The following is a 21,498-nucleotide window of genomic DNA, read 5'->3' on the forward strand; positions in this document are numbered from 1 at the left end:
ATGCACTGAAACCACAGCTCCCTTTCCACATCCAGGCCTCACAAAACTTTCCATGGTTTACCCCAGTTGCTTCACATGCCCTGGTTCAATCCATTGACAGCACGTTGACCCCGGTATACCACATCGTTCCAATTCACTCTATTCCTTGCACTCCTTTGACCGTCCTGTATGTTGAGGCCCTGATTGCTCTAATCTTTTTCACTCCATCCTTCCACCTCCAATTTGGTCTCCCACTTCTCCTTCTTCCCTCCACCTCTGACACATATATCCTCTTTGTCAGTCTTTCCTCACTTATTCTTTCCATGTGACCAAACCATCTCAATACACCTTCTTCTGCTCTCTCAACCAAACCCTTTTTATTACCATACATCTCTCTTACCCTCACATTACTTACTTGATGAAACCACCTCACACCTCATATTGTCTTCAGACATTTCATTTCCAACACTTCCACCCTCTTCCGCACAACCGTATCTAGAGCCCATGCCTCGCAACCATATAACATTGTTGGAACTGCTCTTGCTTCAAACATACATACTTTTGCTCTCCGAGATAACATTCTCACTTTCCACACATTCTTCAATGCTTCCAGAACCTTCGCCCCCTTCCCCACCCTGTGACTCAATTCTGCTTCCTTAGTTCCATCCACTGCTAAGTCCACTCCCAGGTATCTGAAACACTTCACTTCCTCCAGTTATTCTCCATTCAAACATATCTCCCAATTAACTTGTCCCTCAACCCTACTGAATCTAATGACCTTGCTTTTATTCACATTTACTCTCAACTTTCTTCTTTCACCCACTTTACCAAACTCAGTCACCAACTTTGCAGTTTCTCATCCGAATCAGCCACCGGCACTGTATCTTCAGCAAACAACAACTGACTCACTTCCCAAGCCTTCTCATCAACAACAGACTACATACTTGCCCCTTTCTCCAAAACTCTTGCATTCACCTCCCTAACAACCCCATCCATAAGCAAATTAACAACCATGGAGACATCATGCACCCCCACCGCAAACCGACAATCACTGAGAACCAATCACTTTCCTCTGTTCCGACTCTTACACATGCCTTACATCCTTGATTTATCCTGTTATTAAGGATAAATGCACATAGGCATACAAATACGTATCAACATATACATACCCAGACGTGGGCATATATGTATTTTTTTTATTATACCCAATCACTGTTTCCCACATCAGGGAGGTAGTGCAAGAAACAGATGAAGAATAGCCCAGCTACTCATATACACACATATATATATATATATATATGCATAAACGCCCATACTCCCACATATACATACAGAAACATATTTACACATGTACATATTCATACTTGCTACCTTCATCCAATTCTGTCACCACCCCACCTCACAGGAAATACCCCTCCCACACACACACACACACACACACACACACACACACACACACACACACACACACACACACACGTGTGTGTGCAAGTTAGCACCAGAAAAGGACAAAAAAGCTGCTTTTGTTTACACTCAGTCTCTTGCTATCATCAGTAATACACCCAAACCACAGCTCCCTTTCCACATCCAGGCCCCACAAAACTATCCATGGTTTACCCCAGACACTTCACATGTCGACCCCAGTATACCACATCATTCCTATTCACTCTATTCCTTGTAAGCCTTTCACCCTCCTGTATATTCAGGCTCCGATTGCTCAAAATCTTTTTCACTCAATCCTTCCACCTCCAATTCGCTCTCCCGCTTGACCTTCTTCCCTCCACCTCTGATGCATATTTCCTCTTTGTCAGTCTTTTCTCACTCGTCCCTCCATGTGTCCAAACCATTTCAACACTCTCTCTTCTGCTCTCTCAACCACACTCTTTTTATTACCACACATCTCTCTTACCCATTCATTACTTATTCAATCAAACCACCTCACACCACATGTTGTCCTCAGACATTTCATTTCCAACACATCCACCCTCCTCCACACAACCTTATCTATAGCCCATGCTTCGCTACCATATAACATTGGTGGAACCACTGTTCCTTTAAACATATCCATATATATACATAAACTCACATATACATACTTATACATATCAACATATACATACACAAACATGTGCCTATATACTATTATTCTTTTTCATTATTATACTCATTCACTTTCCCGTGTCAGCAAGGTGGCGCAAGGAAACAACTGAACAATAGCCCAACCACTCGTATACACATATGCTTACATAGACGCCCATACACGCACATAGACATACATTTACATTTCAATGTATGCATACATATAAATACACAGGCATATATACACATGTACATATTCATACTTGCTTCCTTCATCCAATCCTGTCACCACCCCACCATACAGGAAATAGCAACCCCCCAGCGAGGTAGTGCCAGAAAAAGACAAAAAGGCAGGATTAATTCACACTGAGTCTCTAGCTGCCATCTGTAATGCACCGAAACCACAGCTCCCTTTCCATGCTTTACCCCAGATGATTCACATGCCCTGGTTCAATCCAATGACAGCACGTTGACCCCTGTATACCACGTCGTTCCAATTCACTTGATTTCTTGCAATCTTTTCATCCTCTTGTATGTTCAGTCCCCGATTGCTCAGAATCTTTTTCACCCCATCCTTACACCTCCAGTTTGCTCTCCCGCTTCACCTTCTTCCCTCCACCTCTGACACATTTATCCTCTTTGTCAATCTTTCCTCTCTCAATCTCTCCATGTGTCCAGACAATTTCAACACACCCTCTTCTGCTCTCTCAACCACACACTTTTTATTACCACACATCTCTCTTACCCTTACATTATGTCACATGTTGTCCTCAAACATTTCATTTCCAACACATCCACTTTCCTCTGCACTACCCTATCTATAGCCCGTGCCTTGATACCATACAACATTATTGGAACCACTATTCCTTCAAACATACTAATTTTTGCTCTCTGAGATAACATTTTTGCATGCCACACATTCTTCAATGCTCCCAGAACCTTCTCTCCCTCCCGCACCCTGTGACTCACTTCCGCTTCTATGGTTCCATCCTCTGCTAAGTCCTCTCCCAGATATCTCAAGCCCTTCACTTCCTCCAGTTCTTCTCCATTCCAACTTACCTGCCAGTTAACTTGCCCCTCCACCCTACTGAACCTAATAACCTTGCTCTTATTCACATTTACTCTCAGCTATCTTCTTTCACACACTTTACCAAACTCAGTCACCAACCTCTGCAGTTTCTCACCCAAATCAGCCACCAGCACTATATAATCAGCGAACAACATCTGACTCACTTCCCAAGTCTTCTCATCCACAACAGACTGCATACTTGCCCCTTGCTCCAAAACTTTCATTCACCTCCCTAGTCACCCCATCCATAAACCAAATAAAACAGCCATGGAAACATCACGCACCCCTTCCACAAACTGACATTCCTTGGGAACTAATCACTTTCCTCTCTTCCTACTCGTACATATGCCTTCCATCCTCTATAAAAACCTTTCACTGCTTTTAGCAACTTACCTCTCTTAGTACCTTCCACACAGGATCTCTGTCAACTCTACCATATGCCTTCTCCAGATCCATAAATGCCACATACAAATCCATTAGTTTTTTAAGTATTTCGCACATATATTCTTCAAGGCAAACACCCGATCCACACATCCCCTACCAATTCTGAAACCACACTGCTCTTCCCCAATCTGATGCTGTGTACATACATTTACCCTCTCAATCAGTACCCTCCCATATGATTTCCCAGGAATACTCAACAAACTTATTCCTCTGTAATTTGAACATTCACTTATTCCCTTTGCCTTTGTACAGTGGCACTGTGCATGCGTTCCGTCAATCCTCAGGCACTTCAGCATGATCTATACCAACATTGAATATCCTTACCAACCAATCAAGAACACAGCCACCCCATTTCTTAATAAAATCCACTGCAGTACCATCCAAATCTGCCGCCTTGCCAGCTTTCATCTTCAGCAAAGCTTTCACTACCTCATCTCTGTTCAACAAACCGTTCTCCCTGACCCTCTCACTTCACACACCACCCCGACCAAGACAACCTATATATGCCACTCTATCATCAAACACATTCAACAACCCTTCAAAATGTGCACTCCATCTCCTTCTCACTTCATCAGTTCTTGTTATTACCTCCTCATTTGCCCCCTTCACTGATATTCCGATTTGTTCTCTCGTCTTATGCACTTTATTTACCTCATTCCAAAACATCTTTTTCATTTATTTATTTATTTTGCTTTGTTGTTGTCTCCCGCGTTAGCGAGGTAGCGCAAGGAAACAGACGAAAGAATGGCCCAACCCACCGACATTCACATGTATATACATACACATCCACACATGCACATATACATCTCAATGTTACATATATATGCACACACAGACATATACATACATACACATGTACATAATTCACACTGTCTGCCTTTATTCATTCCCATCGCCACCCCGCCACACATGAAATAACAACCCCCTCCCCCCTCATGTGCGGGAGGTAGCGCTAGGAAAAGACAGCAAAGGACACATTCGCTCACACTCAATCTCTAGCTGTCATGTGATAATGCACCGAAACCACAGCTCCCTTTCCACATCCAGGCCTCACAGAACTTTCTATGGTTTACCCCAGACGCTTCACATGCCCTGGTTCAATCCATTGACAGCACGTCGACCCCGGTATACCACATCGTTCCAATTCACTCCAATCCTTGCAGGCCATTTACCCTCCTGTATGTTCAGGCCCTGATCACTCAAAATCTTTTTAACTCCATCTTTCCACCTCCAATTTGGTGTCCCACTTCTCCTCGTTCCCTCCACCTCTGACACATATATTCTCTTGGTCAATCTTTCCTCACTCATTCTCTCCATGTGACCAAACCATTTTAAAACATCCTCTTCTGCTCTCTCAACCACTATTTTTATTTCCACACATCTCTCTTACCCTATTATTACTTACTCGATCAAACCACCTCACACCACATATTGTTCTCAAACATCTCATTTCCAGCACATCCACTCTCCTCCGCACAAATCTATCCATAGCCCACGCCTCGCAACCATATAACATTGTTGGAACCACTATTCCTTTAAACTTACCCATTTTTGCTTTCCAAGATAATGTTTTTGACTTCCACACATTCTTCAACGCTCCCAGAACTTTCGCCTCCTCCCCCACCCTATGATTTACTTCTGCTTCCATGGTTCCATCCGCTGCCAAATCCACTCCCAGATATCTAAAACACTTTACTTCCTCCAGTTTTTCTCCATTCAAACTTTCCTCCTAGTTAACTTGTACCTCAACCCTACTGTACCTAATAGCCTTGCTCTTATTCACATCTACTCTCAGCTTTCTTCTTTCACACACTTTACCAAACTCAGTCACCAGCTTCTGCAGTTTCTCACAGGAATCAGCCACCACCGCTGTATCATCAGCGAACAACAACTGACTCACTTCCCACGTTCTCTCATCCACAACAGACTGCATACTTGCCCTCTTTCCAAAACTCTTGCATTCACCTCCCTAACAACCCCATCCATAAACAAATTAAACAACCATGGAGACATCACACACCCCTGCCGCAAACCTACATTCACCGAGAACCAATCACTTTCCTCTCTTCCTACATGTACACATGCCTTACATCCTCGATAAAAACTTTTCACTGCTTCTTACAACTTGCCTCCCACACCATATATTCTTAATACCTTCCACAGAGCATCTCTGTCAACTCTATCATATGCCTTTTCCAGACCCATAAATGCTACATACAAATCCATTTACTTGTCTAAGTATTTCTCACACACATTCTTCAAATACTTAGAAATACTTAGAAAAGCAAATGGATTTGTATGTAGCATTAATGGATCTGGAGAAGGCATATGATAGAGTTGATAGAGATGCTCTGTGGAAGGTATTAAGAATATATGGTGTGGAAGGCAAGTTGTTAGAAGCAGTGAAAAGTTTTTATCGAGGATGTAAGGCATGTGTACGTGTAGGAAGAGAGGAAAGTGATTGGTTCTCAGTGAATGTAGGTTTGCGGCAGGGGTGTGTGATGTCTCCATGGTTGTTTAATTTGTTTATGGATGGGGTTGTTAGGGAGGTAAATGCAAGAGTCTTGGAAAGAGGGGCAAGTATGAAGTCTGTTGGGGATGAGAGAGCTTGGGAAGTGAGTCAGTTGTTGTTCGCTGATGATACAGCGCTGGTGGCGGATTCATGTGAGAAACTGCAGAAGCTGGTGACGGAGTTTGGTAAAGTGTGTGGAAGAAGAAAGTTAAGAGTAAATGTGAATAAGAGCAAGGTTATTAGGTACAGTAGGGTTGAGGGTCAAGACAATTGGGAGGTGAGTTTGAATGGAGAAAAACTGGAGGAAGTGAAGTGTTTTAGATATCTGGGAGTGGATCTGTCAGCGGATGGAACCATGGAAGCGGAAGTGGATCATAGGGTGGGGGAGGGGGCGAAAATTTTGGGAGCCTTGAAAAATGTGTGGAAGTCGAGAACATTATCCCGGAAAGCAAAAATGGGTATGTTTGAAGGAATAGTGGTTCCAACAATGTTGTATGGTTGCGAGGCGTGGGCTATGGATAGAGTTGTGCGCAGGAGGATGGATGTGCTGGAAATGAGATGTTTGAGGACAATGTGTGGTGTGAGGTGGTTTGATCGAGTAAGTAACGTAAGGGTAAGAGAGATGTGTGGAAATAAAAAGAGCGTGGTTGAGAGAGCAGAAGAGGGTGTTTTGAAATGGTTTGGGCACATGGAGAGAATGAGTGAGGAAAGATTGACCAAGAGGATATATGTGTCGGAGGTGGAGGGAACGAGGAGAAGAGGGAGACCAAATTGGAGGTGGAAAGATGGAGTGAAAAGGATTTTGTGTGATCGGTGCCTGAACATGCAGGAGGGTGAAAGGAGGGCAAGGAATAGAGTGAATTGGAGCGATGTGGTATACAGGGGTTGACGTGCTGTCAGTGGATTGAATCAAGGCATGTGAAGCGTCCGGGGTAAACCATGGAAAGCTGTGTAGGTATGTATATTTGCGTGTGTGGACGTGTGTATGTACATGTGTATAGGGGGGGGTTTGGGCCATTTCTTTCGTCTGTTTCCTTACGCTACCTCGCAAACGCGGGAGACAGCGACGAGGTATAAAAAAAAAAAAAAAAAATTCTTCAAAGCAAACACCTGATCCACACATCATCTACCACTTCTGAAACCACACTGCTCTTCCCCAATCTGATGCTCTGTATATGCCTTCACCCTCTCAATCAATACCCTCCCATATAATTTCCCAGGAACACTCAACAAACTTATACCTCTCTAATTTGAGCACTCGCTTTTATCCCCTTTGACTTTGTACAATGGCACTATGGAAGCATTCCGCCAGTCCTCATGCACCTCACCATGAGTCATATTTTATTTATTTATTTATTTATTTTGCTTTGTCGCTGTCTAACACGTTTGCGAGGTAGCGCAAGGAAACAGACGAAAAAAATGGCACAACCCACCCCCATACACAATGTACACACACACACACGCCCACACACACAAATATACATACCTATACATCTCAATGTACACATATATATACACACACAGACACATACATATATACCCATGCACACAATTCACACTGTCTGGCCCTATTCATTCCCATTGCCACCTCGCCACTCATGGAATACCATCCCCCTCCCCCCCTCATGTGTGCGAGGTAGCACTAGGAAAAGACAACAAAGGCCCCATTTGTTCACACTCAGTCTCCAGGTGTCACGCAGTAATGCCCGAAACCACAGCTCCCTTTCCACATCCAGGCCCCACACAACTTTCCATGGTTTACCCCAGACACTTCACATGCCCTGATTCAATCCACTGACAGCATGTCAACCCCGGTATACCACATCGATCCAATTCACTCTATTCCTTGACCGCCTTTCACCCTCCTGCATGTTCAGGCCCCGATCACACAAAATCTTTTTCACTCCATCTTTCCACCTCCATTCTGGTCTCCCACTTCTCGTTCCCTCCACCTCCGACACATATATCCTCTTGGTCAATCTTTCCTCACTCATTCTCTCCATGTGCCCAAACCATTTCAAAACACCCTCTTCTGCTCTCTCAACCACGCTCTTTTTATTTCCACACATCTCTCTTACCCTTACATTACTTACTCGATCCAACCACCTCACACTACACATTGTCCTCAAACATCTCATTTCCAGCACATCCACCCTCCTGCGCACAACTCTATCCATAGCCCACGCCTCGCAACCATACAACATTGTTGGAACCACTATTCCTTCAAACATACCCATTTTTGCTTTTCGAGATAATGTTCTCGACTTCCACACATTCTTCAAGGCTCCCAGGATTTTCGCCCTCTCCCCCACCCTATGATTCACTTCCGCTTCCATGGTTCCATCCGCTGCCAGATCCACTCCCAGATATCTAAAACACTTTACTTCCTCCAGTTTTCCTCCATTCAAACTTACCTCCCAATTGACTTGACCCTCAACCCTACTGTACCTAATAACCTTGCTCTTATTCACATTCACTCTTAACTTTCTTCTTTTACACACTTTACCAAACTCAGTCACCAGCTTCTGCAGTTTCTCACGTGAATCAGCCAACAGCGCTGTATCATCAGCGAACAACAACTGACTCACTTCCCAGGCTCTCTCATCCACAACAGACTTCATACTTGCCCCTCTTTCCAAAACTCTTGCATTCACCTCCCTAACAACCCCATCCATAAACAAATTAAACAACCATGGAGACATCACACACCCCTGCCGCAAACCTACATTCACTGAGAACCAATCACTTTCCTCTCTTCCTACACGTACACATGCCTTACATCCTCGATAAAAACTTTTCACTGCTTCTAACAACTTGCCTCCCACACCATATATTCTTAATACCTTCCACAGAGCATCTCTATCAACTCTTATCATATGCCTTCTCCAGATCCATAAATGCTACATACAAATCCATTTGCTTTTCTAAGTATTTCTCACATACATTCTTCAAAGCAAACTCCTGATCCACACATCCTCTACCACTTCTGAAACCACACCGCTCTTCCCCAATCTGATGCTCTGTACATGCCCCCACCCTCTCAATCAATACCCTCCCATATAATTTACCAGGAATACTCAACAAACTTATACCTCTGTAATTTGAGCACTCACTCTTATCCCCTTTGCCTTTGTACAATGGCACTATGCATGCATTCCACCAATCCTCAGGCACCTCACCATGAGTCATACATACATTAAATAACCTTACCAACCAGTCAGCAATACAGTCACCCCATTTTTTAATAAATTCCACTGCAATACCATCCAAACCCTCTGCCTTGCCGACTTTCATCTTCTGCAAAGCTTTTACTACCTCTTCTCTGTTTACCAAATCATTTTCCCTAACCCTCTCACTTTGCACAACACCTCGACCAAAATGCCTTATATCTGCCACTCTGTCATCAAACACATTCAACGAACCTTCAAAATACTCACTCCATCTTCTCACATCACCACTACTTGTTATCACCTCCCCATTAGCGCCCTTCACTGAAGTTCCCATTTGTTCCCTTGTCTTACGCACTTTATTTACCTCCTTCCAATACATCTTTTTATTCTCCCTAAAATTTAATGATACTCTCTCATCCCAACTCTCATTTGCCCTCTTTTTCACCTCTTGCACCTTTCTCGTGACCTGCCTCTTTCTTTTATACATCTCCCAGTCGTTTGCATTATTTCCCTGCAAAAATCGTCCAAATGCCTCTCTCTTCTCTTTCTCTAATACTCTCACCTCTTCATCCCTCTACTCACTACCCTTTCTAATCTGCCCACCTCCCACACTTCTCATGCCACAAGCATCTTTTGCACAACCCTTCACTGCTTCCCTAAATAAATCCCATTCCTCCCCCACTCCCCTTACGTCCTTTGTTCTCACCTTTTTCCGTCGTATACTCATTCTCTCTTGGTACTTCCTCACACAAGTCTCCTTCCCAATCTCACTTACTCTCACCACTCTCTTCACCCCAACATTCTCTCTTCTTTTCTGAAAGCCTCTACAAATCTTCACCTTTGCCTCCACAAGATAATGATCAGACATCCCTCCAGTTGCACCTCTCAGCACATTAACATCCAAAAGTCTCTCTTTCGCGCGCCTATCAATTAACATGTAATCCAATAATGCTCTCTGGCCATCTCTCCTACTTACATGCGTATACTTATGCATATCTCTCTTTTTAAACCAGGTATTCCCAATCACCAGTCTTTTTTCAGCACATTATTCTACAAGCTCTTCACCATTTCCATTTACAACACTGAACACCCCATTTACACCAATTATTCCCTCAACTGCCACATTACTCACCTTTGCATTCAAATCACCCATCACTATAACCTGGTCTCATGCATCAAAACTACTAACACACTCACTAAGCTGCTCCCAAAACACTTGCCTCTCATGATCTTTCTTCTCATGCCCAGGTGCATATGCACCAATAATCACCCATCTCTCTCCATCAACTTTCAGTTTTACCCATATCAATCTAGAGTTTACTTTCTTACAATCTGTCACATACTCCTACCACTCCTGTTTCAGGAGTAGTGCTACTCCTTCCCTTGCTCTTGTCCTCTCACTAACCCCTGACTTTACTCCCAAGACATTCCCAAATCACTCTTTCCCTTTACCCTTGAGCTTCATTTCACTCAGAGCCAAGACATCCAGGTTCCTTTCCTCAAAACATACTACCTGTCTCTCCTTTTTTCTCATCTTGGTTACATCCACACACATTTAGACACCCCAGTCTGAGCCTTTGAGGAGGATGAGCACTCCCTGCATGAGTCCTTCTTCTGTTTCCCCTTTAGAAAGTTAAAATACAAGGAGGGGAGGGTTTCCAGCCTCTCGCTCCCATCCCCTTTAGTCGCCTTCTATGACATGTGAGGAATGTGTGGGAAGTATTCTGTCTCCCCTATCTAGAATTTAATGATACTCTTTCACCCCAACTCTCATTTGCCCTCTTTTTCACCTCTTGCACCTATCTCTTGACCTCCTGCTGTGTTTTTCATACATCTCCCAGTCATTTGCAGTACTTCCCTGCAGAAATCGTCCAAACCCCTCTTTTCTCTTTCACTAACAATCTTACTTCTTCATCTCACCACTCTCTACCCTTTATAATCTGTCCACTCATCACCTTTCTCATGCTATATGCATCTTTTGCTCAAGCCATCACTGCTTCCCTAAATACATCCCATTCCTCCCCCACTCCCCTTACATCATTTGTTCTCACCTTTTGCCATTCTGCACTCAATCTCTCTTGATACTTCCTCACACAAGTCTCCTTTCTTAGCTCACTTACTCTCACCGCTCTCCTATCCCCAACATTCTCTCTTCTTTTCTGAAAACCTCTACAAATCTTCACCTTTCCCTCCACAAGATGATGATCAGACATCCCTCCACTTGCCCCTCTTAGCACATTAACATCCAAAAGTCTCTCTCTCACATGCTTATCTATTAACATGTAGTCCAATAACGCCCTTTGACCATCTCTCCTACTCACATATGTATACCTATATATATCTCTCTTTTAAACCAGGTATTCCCAATCACCAGTCCTTTTCTAGCACACAAATCCACAAGCTCTTCCCGTTTTCCATTTGCAACACTGAACACCCCATGTACTCTAATTATATCCTCAACTGCCACATTACTCAGCTTTGCATTCAAAGCACATGTACATATTCATACTTGCTTGCTTTTATCCATTCCTGTCACTACCATGCTGCATAGGAAAATAGCATCCACCCCACCCTTCAGCGAGGTAGTGCCCGGAAAATACAAAAAGGCCACAGTCATTCACACTTGGCCTCTAGCTGTCGTGTAATACACTGAAGCCAAAGCTCCCTATCCACATCCAGGTCCCACAAACCTTTCCCTGGTTTACCTCAGATGCTTCACATGCCTTGGTTCAGTCCATTAACAGCACATCCACCCCGGTATACCACATCATTCCAATTCATTCTATTCCTTGCACGCCTTTTACCCTCTTCTATGTTCAGGCCCCAATTGCTCAAAATCTTTTTCACACCATCCCTCCACCTCCAATTTGGTCTCCCACTTCTCCTTGCTCCCTCCACCTCTGACACATATATCCTCTTTGTCAATCTTTCTTCACTCTTTCTCTCCATATGGCCAAACCATTTCAACACACCCTTTTTTTGATCTGTCAACTGCTCTCTTTTTATCACCACACATCTCTCTTACCCTTTCATTACTTATTCGATTAAACCACCTCACTCCACATATTGTCCTCAAGCATTTCATTTCTAACACATCCACCTTCCTCCGCACAACCTTGTGTATAGCCAATGCCTCGCAACCATATAACATTGTTGGAACTAGTATTCCTTCAAACATACCCCTTTTTGCTCTCTGAGATAATACTCTCTCCTTGCACACATTCTTCAATGCTCACAGAACCTTCACCCCCCTCCACCACCCTGTGACTCACTTATGCCTCTAAGCTTCTATTTGCTGCTAAGTCCATTCCGAGATATCTAAAACACTTCACTTCCTCCAAATTTTCTCCATTCACACTATGTCCCAATTAACTTGTCCCTCAACCCTACTGAACCTAATAACCTTGCTCTTATTCACATTTGATCTCAACTTTCTCCTTTCACACACTTTTCCAAACTCAGTCCCCAGCCTCTGTAGTTTCACACTCAAATCAGCCACCAGAGGTGTATCATCGGCACACAACAACTGACTCACTTTACGGGTCCTCTCATACCCAACAGACTGCATACTTGTTCTTATCTCCAAAACTCTTGCATTTACCTCCCTAACCACCCCCATCCATAAACATATTAAACATCCGTGGAGACATTACACACCCCTTCCACAAACAGACCTTCACTGGGAACCAACGACTCTCCTCTCTTCCTACTCATGCACATGCCTTATATCCTTGGTAAAAACTTTTCTCTGCTTCTAGGATCTACCAACCACACCATATACTACTCTGAAGACCTTCCACAAAGCATCTCTTATCAACCCTATCACATGCCTTCTCCAGATCCATAAATGGTACACACAGATCCTTTTTCACACTCTTTCTTCAAAGCAAATACACGATCCATACATCCTCTACTGCTTATGAAAACCACACTACTCTTCCCCAGTCTGATGCTTTGTACATGCCTTCACCCTCTCAATCAATAACCTCCCATATAATTTCCCAGGAATACTTGACAAACTTTTGCCTTTGTAATGTGAACGCTCGCATTTATTCCCTTTGCCTTGTGTACAATGACACTATGTATGCATTCTGCCAATCCTCAGGCACTTCCCAATGATCTATACATACATTGAATATCCTTACCAATCAATCAACAACACAGTCACCCCCTTTCTAAAGAATTTATACTGCAATACCATCCACACCTGCCTCCTTGCTGGATTTTATCTTCTCCAAAGCTTTCACTACATCTTCTCTCCCAACCAAACTCTTCCCTGTGATCCTCTCTCTTTGCATGCCACATTGACCAAAACACTCTATGTATGCCACTCTATCATCAAACATTTTCAGTAAGCCTTCAAAGTACTCCATCACTACCTGTTATTTCTTACCCCGGTGCCCTCTTCACTGAATCTCTCATTTTTTTCTCTTTTCTTACTCATGTTATTTACCCCCTTCCAAAACATTTTTTCTCTTAAACTTCAGTCATATTCTCTCACCCCAACTCTCATTTGCCCTCTTTTATTTTCTTTTGTAAGGTTCTCTTGATGTCCTGCCACTTTCTTATATACAATCCCAGTCATTTGCACTCCTTCGTTGCAAGTACCATCCAAAAGCCTCTCTCTTCTCTTTCACTAACAACTTTACTTCTTCACCCCACCGCTCACTACCCTTTCTAATCGGCCTATCTCCCACCTTTCTCATGCCACATGCATCTTTTGCACATCCCATCACTGCTACTTTAAATACACCCCATTCCTCACCCACTCCCCTTATGTCATTTGCTCTCACCTTTTGCCATTGTACACTCAATCTTTCCTGGTACTTCCTCACTCAAGTCTCCTTTCCAAGTTCACTTACTCTCACCACTCTCCTCTCCCCAGCATATATAGGTTTTTTTTGCATATATTCATTATTTCCCACATTAGCCACCTTCCCTGTTCCTTCTTTAGGAAAAGTAAGATGAGAGGGGAGAATTTCCAGCCCCCTGTTCCTGCCCTTTTTAATCACCTTCTATGACATGCAAGGAATACGTGGGAAGTATTCTTTCTCTCTTATCCCACATATTTTGAACAGTCTTGGTAACATCACACAACCCACATGTATACTGAAACTTTTTATCAAATCTCCATCCACTCTTGCACATGTATTTGCTCCTCTATAGAATGCTTTCACACCATCCAAGTTTTTTTTTTCCAACTCCAGTCTTGGACACAAATCCACATCAAGGCCAGGCCTTAATTGCAATATAAAGAAAAGCATGAAATGGAAAAAGACAAGAGAAGGGAAAGTGTTTATGAATTTTATCCCCCTTCCCCACATACACTTTCTTCAGATTCATAAAAGCTGCATACAACTTCTTTCACTCAATGCCTTTCTCTGGTCATTTTTACCACAAAAATCTGATATACATGTCCCCTACCTTTCCTAAAACCACCTTGATCTGTGCTTATTCTGCATTCACTTACTTCCATCGCTGTATCTGCTCTATCATTCAAGTCTTCCATATACTTTTCTTGGTATACTTAACAGACTTATTCTCCCATAAATATTACATACATCCTTAGCACCTTTTCTGTTGAATAAAGGAACAGTGTTAGTTTTCACCCAGTTCTCAGGCACAACCTTCTATTTCCATGCAAAATTACACATCAGGTGCATCCACTCTGTTGTGCTTTCTCTTTCTTACTTCAGCATTTCAACCGTAACTCCATCCACTCCAAGTGCCTTTCCTACCTTTAGCCTCACTATTGCCCTTCTTACCACCTTTTTCAGTACAGGCCCATGCACTTGTATCCTCTTCCTTCCATCCTCCTTACCTGTGCATGTAACAACTGTTGCCTCCTTTTCTTTCACATTCATCAGTTCTTCAAAATTCTCTTTTCATCTTCCTTTCGCTTCCTCGTTCTGATTCAATAACTCCCCTTCCTTACTTTTCACATTAATATTTCCACTTTTTTTTTCATACATATTCACCATTTCCTGGGTTAGCAAGGTAGCATTAAGAACAGAGGACTGAGCCTTAAAGGGAATATCCTCACTTGGCCCATTTCTCTGTTCCTTCTTTTGGAAAATTAAAAAACGGGAGGGGAGGATTTTCAGCCCCCCCCAATCGCTTTTTATGACACACAGGGAATACATGGGAAATATTCTTTCTCCCCATCCACTTTTTTCCTTTTTCACCTCCTTCCAGTATTCTTTCTTATTAACCCAAAACTTTTCACTCAGTTTGCATCCAAAATCTTCATCTACTCTTTCTTTGCTTTCCCCTATCAGCTTCTTAACATCCCACTTACACAGTTTTTTTATTCTTCCTTCCTCCTATGATGAACTTCCCTAGTACATTCCAATCAAGAAATCTACCATTTCCCTTTTTTTTTCTTCCACAGTATTTCTAATCTCCTCCATCCACCATGCATTGCCCTTTGTATTGCTGTATCTTATGACCTTGTATCCAGCAACTAATTTTACAACCTTTTATGATATTTTTCTAAACATTTTAAGCACCACTCACACATGACTGGTATCCCTACATTCGTTGCACTTCCATTTAAGCTTTCAGTTACCTTTCTTTCATACTCCTCCCAGCATTTTCTCTGATTAATCTTCTCACTTGCCAACACTTTTGCCTCTCCATTATTCCTTACATCATACCTCCTCTTTTCTCTGATCCTCATTCCCACAAGAACTGCGAAATGGTCAGGGTCTCCAAAGAATCCTTTCACATCTCTAGCATCTAGCACGGTCTTTCTTAATCTTTCATTCACCACCAAATAGTCAATTAAAGCCTTTCGCTCTTCTCTTCCATCATTCCTCATCCATGTATATCTGTTGATATATGTGCCAATTTGAAGGGAGGAGAGTGAGTGGTTTGCAGTGAAGTTAGACCTGTTAGATGTTTGACCTGTGTATGTACAAGATGGTGAAAGAGGTAGGTGTGAGAGTCTTAGAGTGAGGGTAGGTGTGTTGCATGCTGGGAGATGAGGAGGAGGTCATAGATGAATCATATGATATTCACAGATGAGACAGCATTAGTAGTAGACTGCAGAAGCTAGTGACAGAGTTTGGGAAGGTTTCTAAAAAGAGAGAGCTAAGAGTGATTGTGAACAAATGTTGGTGAGACTGGATGATTTTAGTGCTGTTTAACCTTTGCATGGGTAGGGTGGTGAAGAGATAAATGTGAGAGTCTTGGAATGGAGGTTGGTGTGTAGCATGCTGGAAATGGGAGATGGGGGGCAAGGGAGTGAATGAACTGATGTTTGTAGATGACACAGCTTTGGTGGCCAACTCCAAAAGCTGATTATACGTTTGGGTGTGTGTATGAAAAGAGAAGTTGAGAGGGAACGTAAGCAAATGTTGGTGAGACAGGATAGTTTAGGAAGTGGAACAGGATTGTTTGAAAGTGGGTCCTAATGGGAAGGGCATGGAGGAAGTGAAGTGATTTGGTACTAAGGGTGGACATTACATCAGATGGATCCATAAGGGCTAAAGTGAGTCCTTGTGTAGAAAAGGGGCCTGAGGTGCTGGGAGCTTTGGGGAACATGTGGAAAGAGAGGGCAAAGATGTGTATATATGAAGGTATAGTAGTCTAGACTGCATTGTAAAGATACAGATCTTGGACCTTGAATCAAAAGAAAGGAAGAGGGTAGAGGTGTTGAAAATTAAATGCATGATGATTGTAATTGGTTTGAGGCTTGTCAGTCATGTAATGAGTAACAATGTAAGAGATGATGCAGTGATGAGAGTAGTGTGATTGAGAGGGTCAACCATGGTCTCTTGTAATGGTTTGGGCATGTGGAGAGAATAGGCTGAAAGACCTACAAAGGGGGATCTGTGTCAGAAGTAGAGGCAGTAAGGGAGAGGAGGAGACCAAGAAGGATATGGAGATGAAATGATGTGAGGCTTTGAGGGTATTAGGGTGGGTATATGTCTTGTCAGATGTGGAGTGAGTAAGGGACAGAGTGAGACCAAGAAGGATATGGAAGGATAAAGTGAATGAGGCTTTAAGGCATTAAGACTTGAACATAAAGGAGGGCAAGAGGTGTGTTCTAAACAAAATGAATTGGAACAGTGTGGTATTTAGGGGAGTTTGTTAGCATTGGGCTGAAAAAGAAGTCATTATATGATTAAAGTAAACCATTGAGTGGAGTCTTTAGGAATTGGCTGTGGGTAGTTTGCCCTGGTTTCCGAACATTGTACATGTTAGAGATTGTACATGATGTTAGATATTGTACATAACATCGGAGGTTTGTTCTTGATATTACCATGTGAGTTAGGGGGGAAAATTAGTAATAGGACAATAAGAAATAAAAGTTTTAATTTTGTATGAATAACATGTTATCACATTTTTTTTATTTCCCTTCCAGTTCATATTTGATGATGATACTATAAAGAATCATAGGCTAACCACAGAAGCCATTGTAGAGAACTGCAAAGACATCAAGGTTTTGGGAAGAAAGGACCTGCGGCAATTGTTGACATGGAGGAAGAATGTTAAGGTAAGATGAAAGGACTACTGTTTTGAATTGTGGAAGCATTTTGTGTTAGGTTTGTTTAAAGTGTAGTCCAAATTAGTTATTGTGAATGGGAGTAATGGAAGATTAGAGAGAAGCTATGAGGAGAAAGCTAGGTTGAATTTCATGAAAGTGGACATCATTATGATGGGGTTAGCATTGAATTGTCATTCTGGTGGTGATTCATCTTGAGCGCCTTTGTGATTTTACAGGAAATTGCTTAAAGGGTGCAGGTAAGTATATTCAGAAACAGAATATTAATTATTTAATCTTGGTACAGAATGTGGCTTGTTATAATCTCATTGATCTCAGTACCCTTAACCCATAAACCTGACCTTGACAAGATCTATGTTGCCTGTTAAAGGAGACCTCATACAGATCTTCAATTTATGCTTTCTTGCTTGCAGTCAAATTATAGCTTGGAAAGTAGAGGTGCTACAGGGCAATTGACTCTACTCTTTGCCAGAACCATATTGTGTGCCTTCTTAGAATGCGAGATGTTCTGTTGCCTGTGTGACAGCATTGTGGAGACACTTGACAACACATCATCACTGGGGGCCACCAGTGAGCTTCCGGCAGTGTTGAGGGGATGAATTTGTTTTTTGTGTGCAGCATGTTGCGATTTTTAGTCGCTTTGTTTTTGGTAGCTGACCCCTCTGTTGTGGCCTCCAAAGATGCCTCTGAGAGTTACCCCTAAAGAAGACTTAATAATCTTATTCAAAGAAATGCTTAAGATATAGGATAATGAAACCCAGACAGGCCTGTACTTATGTAGTTTACCCAGATTGGTGAAGCAGTACATGAACCTTGGGGAGGATGTTTTACCATCTCCTCTCCGCATGTTTGGGAAACTAAAATTGCTATCTCCACAGCCCCTGAAATGATCTATTGTTAGGTAAAGGGTAACTCCGCACTCACACTGAGAGAAGCATAGGAAAATAATCCACATCTCCTTGGTCATGTCTCATTAAGATATTCTTCCCATTTGTTGTTAGTCTGCCTTGTTGTTCAGATATTCTTCCCTCTTGTTGTTAGTCTGTCTGAACAAGGCATTACACCAAAATGTAACAGAATAAACTCCGGCTCCGTCCTTTGTTTTTCTATCACCCTAATCCACTCATTCATCACTATTGATTCATTATCGAGGTGTGTGGATCAGGTTGGTAGAAGAACACAGGATGGAGCTAGAGTTTTACTTTGATATGCTTTGGCATTATTAAAGCCTTGTTCACGTAGACTGATAACATGAGATTTGTTGTTAGTCTGTGTGAAGAAGGCTTTGCTTCAAATCGTAAGAGAGTAAAACTCCAGCTCTGTCTTGTGTTTTTCTACATCTAGATCCTCTCATTTGTCTGTATATATTCATAGCACTGAGGTGTATGAAGCAAACCCTCCATGATGACCTGGGTTGAACATTCAAGGGCTACCATGCCCAGAAGAAGCCACTCCTGGTGATGCAAGAGAAGGGGAACAGAGTTAAATTTTGTAAACAGTACAATGTTCTGGATTTAGAAACATGAAGGAGTGTTTTGTGTTTGTGGATGAAGCTATTTTTACCATGACTAGTAACGGTGGCGGGAGGGTATGCTGGCTGGTGCAGTCAGACCCACACCTCCCTCAGCACCCTGCATCACAAATGATTTGGGGTCATTTCAGTTATCATGGAGTTAGGGAGTGAGTATTTCTTCCTAAGATTATTGTGATGAATCGGTACAATTGTTTGGAACAATTCGCTGAGCTTTTACCTGATCCATTTGATAAAGCCCAAGCCAAGATTTTCATGCACAACGGTTCCCTTCCCATCAACATACTGCCATAAGTGTGATCCAGTGCTTTTAAGATTGTGAAGTGCCCTACTTTTGTGCTTTGACCAGGTAGTGGTCCAGATCTCAGTCTTATTGAGAACTTGAGACTCTCTGGTCTATTTTCAAGCACTGCTTATGTGAATATGATGCTTCATCTGTCCCTAAGCTTGAGGCAGCCATTAAAGAAGTCTTGGCTTCTTTATCACCCAAGCTTCTCCACACCCTAGATGAGTGTTCCTCAAAGGCTTAAGGACTGCCTGAAGTGCCAGGGGAATGCAACAAAATACTAGTGGAAAGGGTAAGTGTTATTTTCCTTCATTTATAGAACTGAACCATGAAAAATTTGTTTTTACTGTCCATCCCTTTACTTTCCATGCTGACTGCAGGGTGATGATGCAAGATGCCTAAGGCTTTTGTTTACAGCGATTATACACGAGTCCTTGTTTCCCAGAAGGAAATTTGAGACCTGTCTCATTTTTTTATTAGTATTTTGTATATGAATGATTTTCCTTTCTTTATTCTCTTTACTTGGAAGACACATTTTTTCCCCACCCGAAGAAAGTATAGGAATTAAAGATTTCTGCCAAAGGGGTTCAATGATAGTTGACAGCAACTGATATGCTTTTAAAGAAAGAGAGAATGGTGGCTAACAGCAATTAATGTGCTGGATTTTCCACCTTTGTTTGATGTTCCTGACTTATTCTACTAGTTGCCTATAGAGAGGCCCCTTTCATCAACAAGGAGACATGGAAAAAAATTCAGTTCTCTTTGAACCCCTACAGCCACCACTATAAGTGCACTGTAATTTATTTGAAGGTCCTGCATACATAGTGACCCTTAAATACTTAGACTTGGATGACCTAAGGAGGAAAACTGCCTTGGGAGAGTTGAGAAAGATTACTACCCATGTATCTCTTGCATGTCATAGAAGGTAACTAAGATGAGCTGGAGCAATGGTACAGAAATCCTCCCCTCCTGCAGTACATTTTAAAAGAGGGAGCAGAGGAAGGGCTCAAGTGATGATTTTTCCCATTGTCAACTATTCTGGACACTACCTTACTCAACAAAACAGTCATCTCTGTTCTTTACAAATTCAATCACTTTACCATCCACTCTGGCCACCTTGCCACTTTTCATCGTACTTAAGGCTTTCACCACTTCTGTCTTCACCAAACCACTTTTTGTGACTGCCTTCGCACACCCTTCTAACCCAAACACCCTACATCTATCTTATCATCAAAAACATTCAATAATCCTTCAGAATAGTTGCTCCATCTCCTCTTCCCCTCATCTCTATCTGGTACCACTTCCTTGTTTGCCCCTTTCTCTGATATTCCCAATTGTGCTCTTGTTTTTCTGACACTATTAACCTCCTTTCAAAACATCTTGTTCTCCCTGAAGTTTACTGATAATTGCTCAACCCAGCTCTCATTTGCCCTTGTTATTGTCCCTGCACCTTCCTCTTGACTTCCTGCTACTTTCTTTTGAAGATCTCCCAATATTTTGCACTCATTTCCTGTAAGTACTGCCCATATACCTCTTTTCTCTTTCATTAGGAACTTTATTTTGTCATCCCACCACTCGCTACCCCTCTCTCACTTGCTTACCTCCCACCTTACACATGTCACATGCTTTTCTTGAATATGTCAGCTCTGCTTCCATAGATACCTCAAGGAAAATAATAATAGTGAAAATGTGTAGTATAGGTGGAAGTGCTATCTAGCACATGAATGCAAGCAATCACAGGGAGGCTTGGCCTAGAAACCACTTCAGAATGTTTGCATTATGCTTGGTGAATGATACAGTCATCTGTTTCTCTCATTTATTATTTCTACACAGATTTCTTCTGGAGGCTTGACTAGGTTCTTACCAAAAATGATGAAGGGAATAGGTCTTTTAGGAAGGGCTAGCAAACCTAGGGAGCA

General features: G+C 42.3%; 1 protein-coding gene across 1 annotated transcript in view; it reads left to right on the forward strand.

Moving 5' to 3' along the window:
* Positions 1–21,498, forward strand: part of LOC139766191 (pre-rRNA 2'-O-ribose RNA methyltransferase FTSJ3-like) — a 295,857-nt gene that overhangs the window by 51,643 nt on the left and 222,716 nt on the right. Inside the window, exon 2 of the mRNA XM_071694463.1 lies at positions 17,622–17,753. Coding sequence (XP_071550564.1) covers positions 17,622–17,753 — 132 coding nt within the window. The remainder of the gene's footprint in view (positions 1–17,621; positions 17,754–21,498) is intronic.

Source organism: Panulirus ornatus, chromosome 57 (assembly GCF_036320965.1).
Source record: "Panulirus ornatus isolate Po-2019 chromosome 57, ASM3632096v1, whole genome shotgun sequence".
NCBI lineage: Eukaryota > Metazoa > Arthropoda > Malacostraca > Decapoda > Palinuridae > Panulirus > Panulirus ornatus.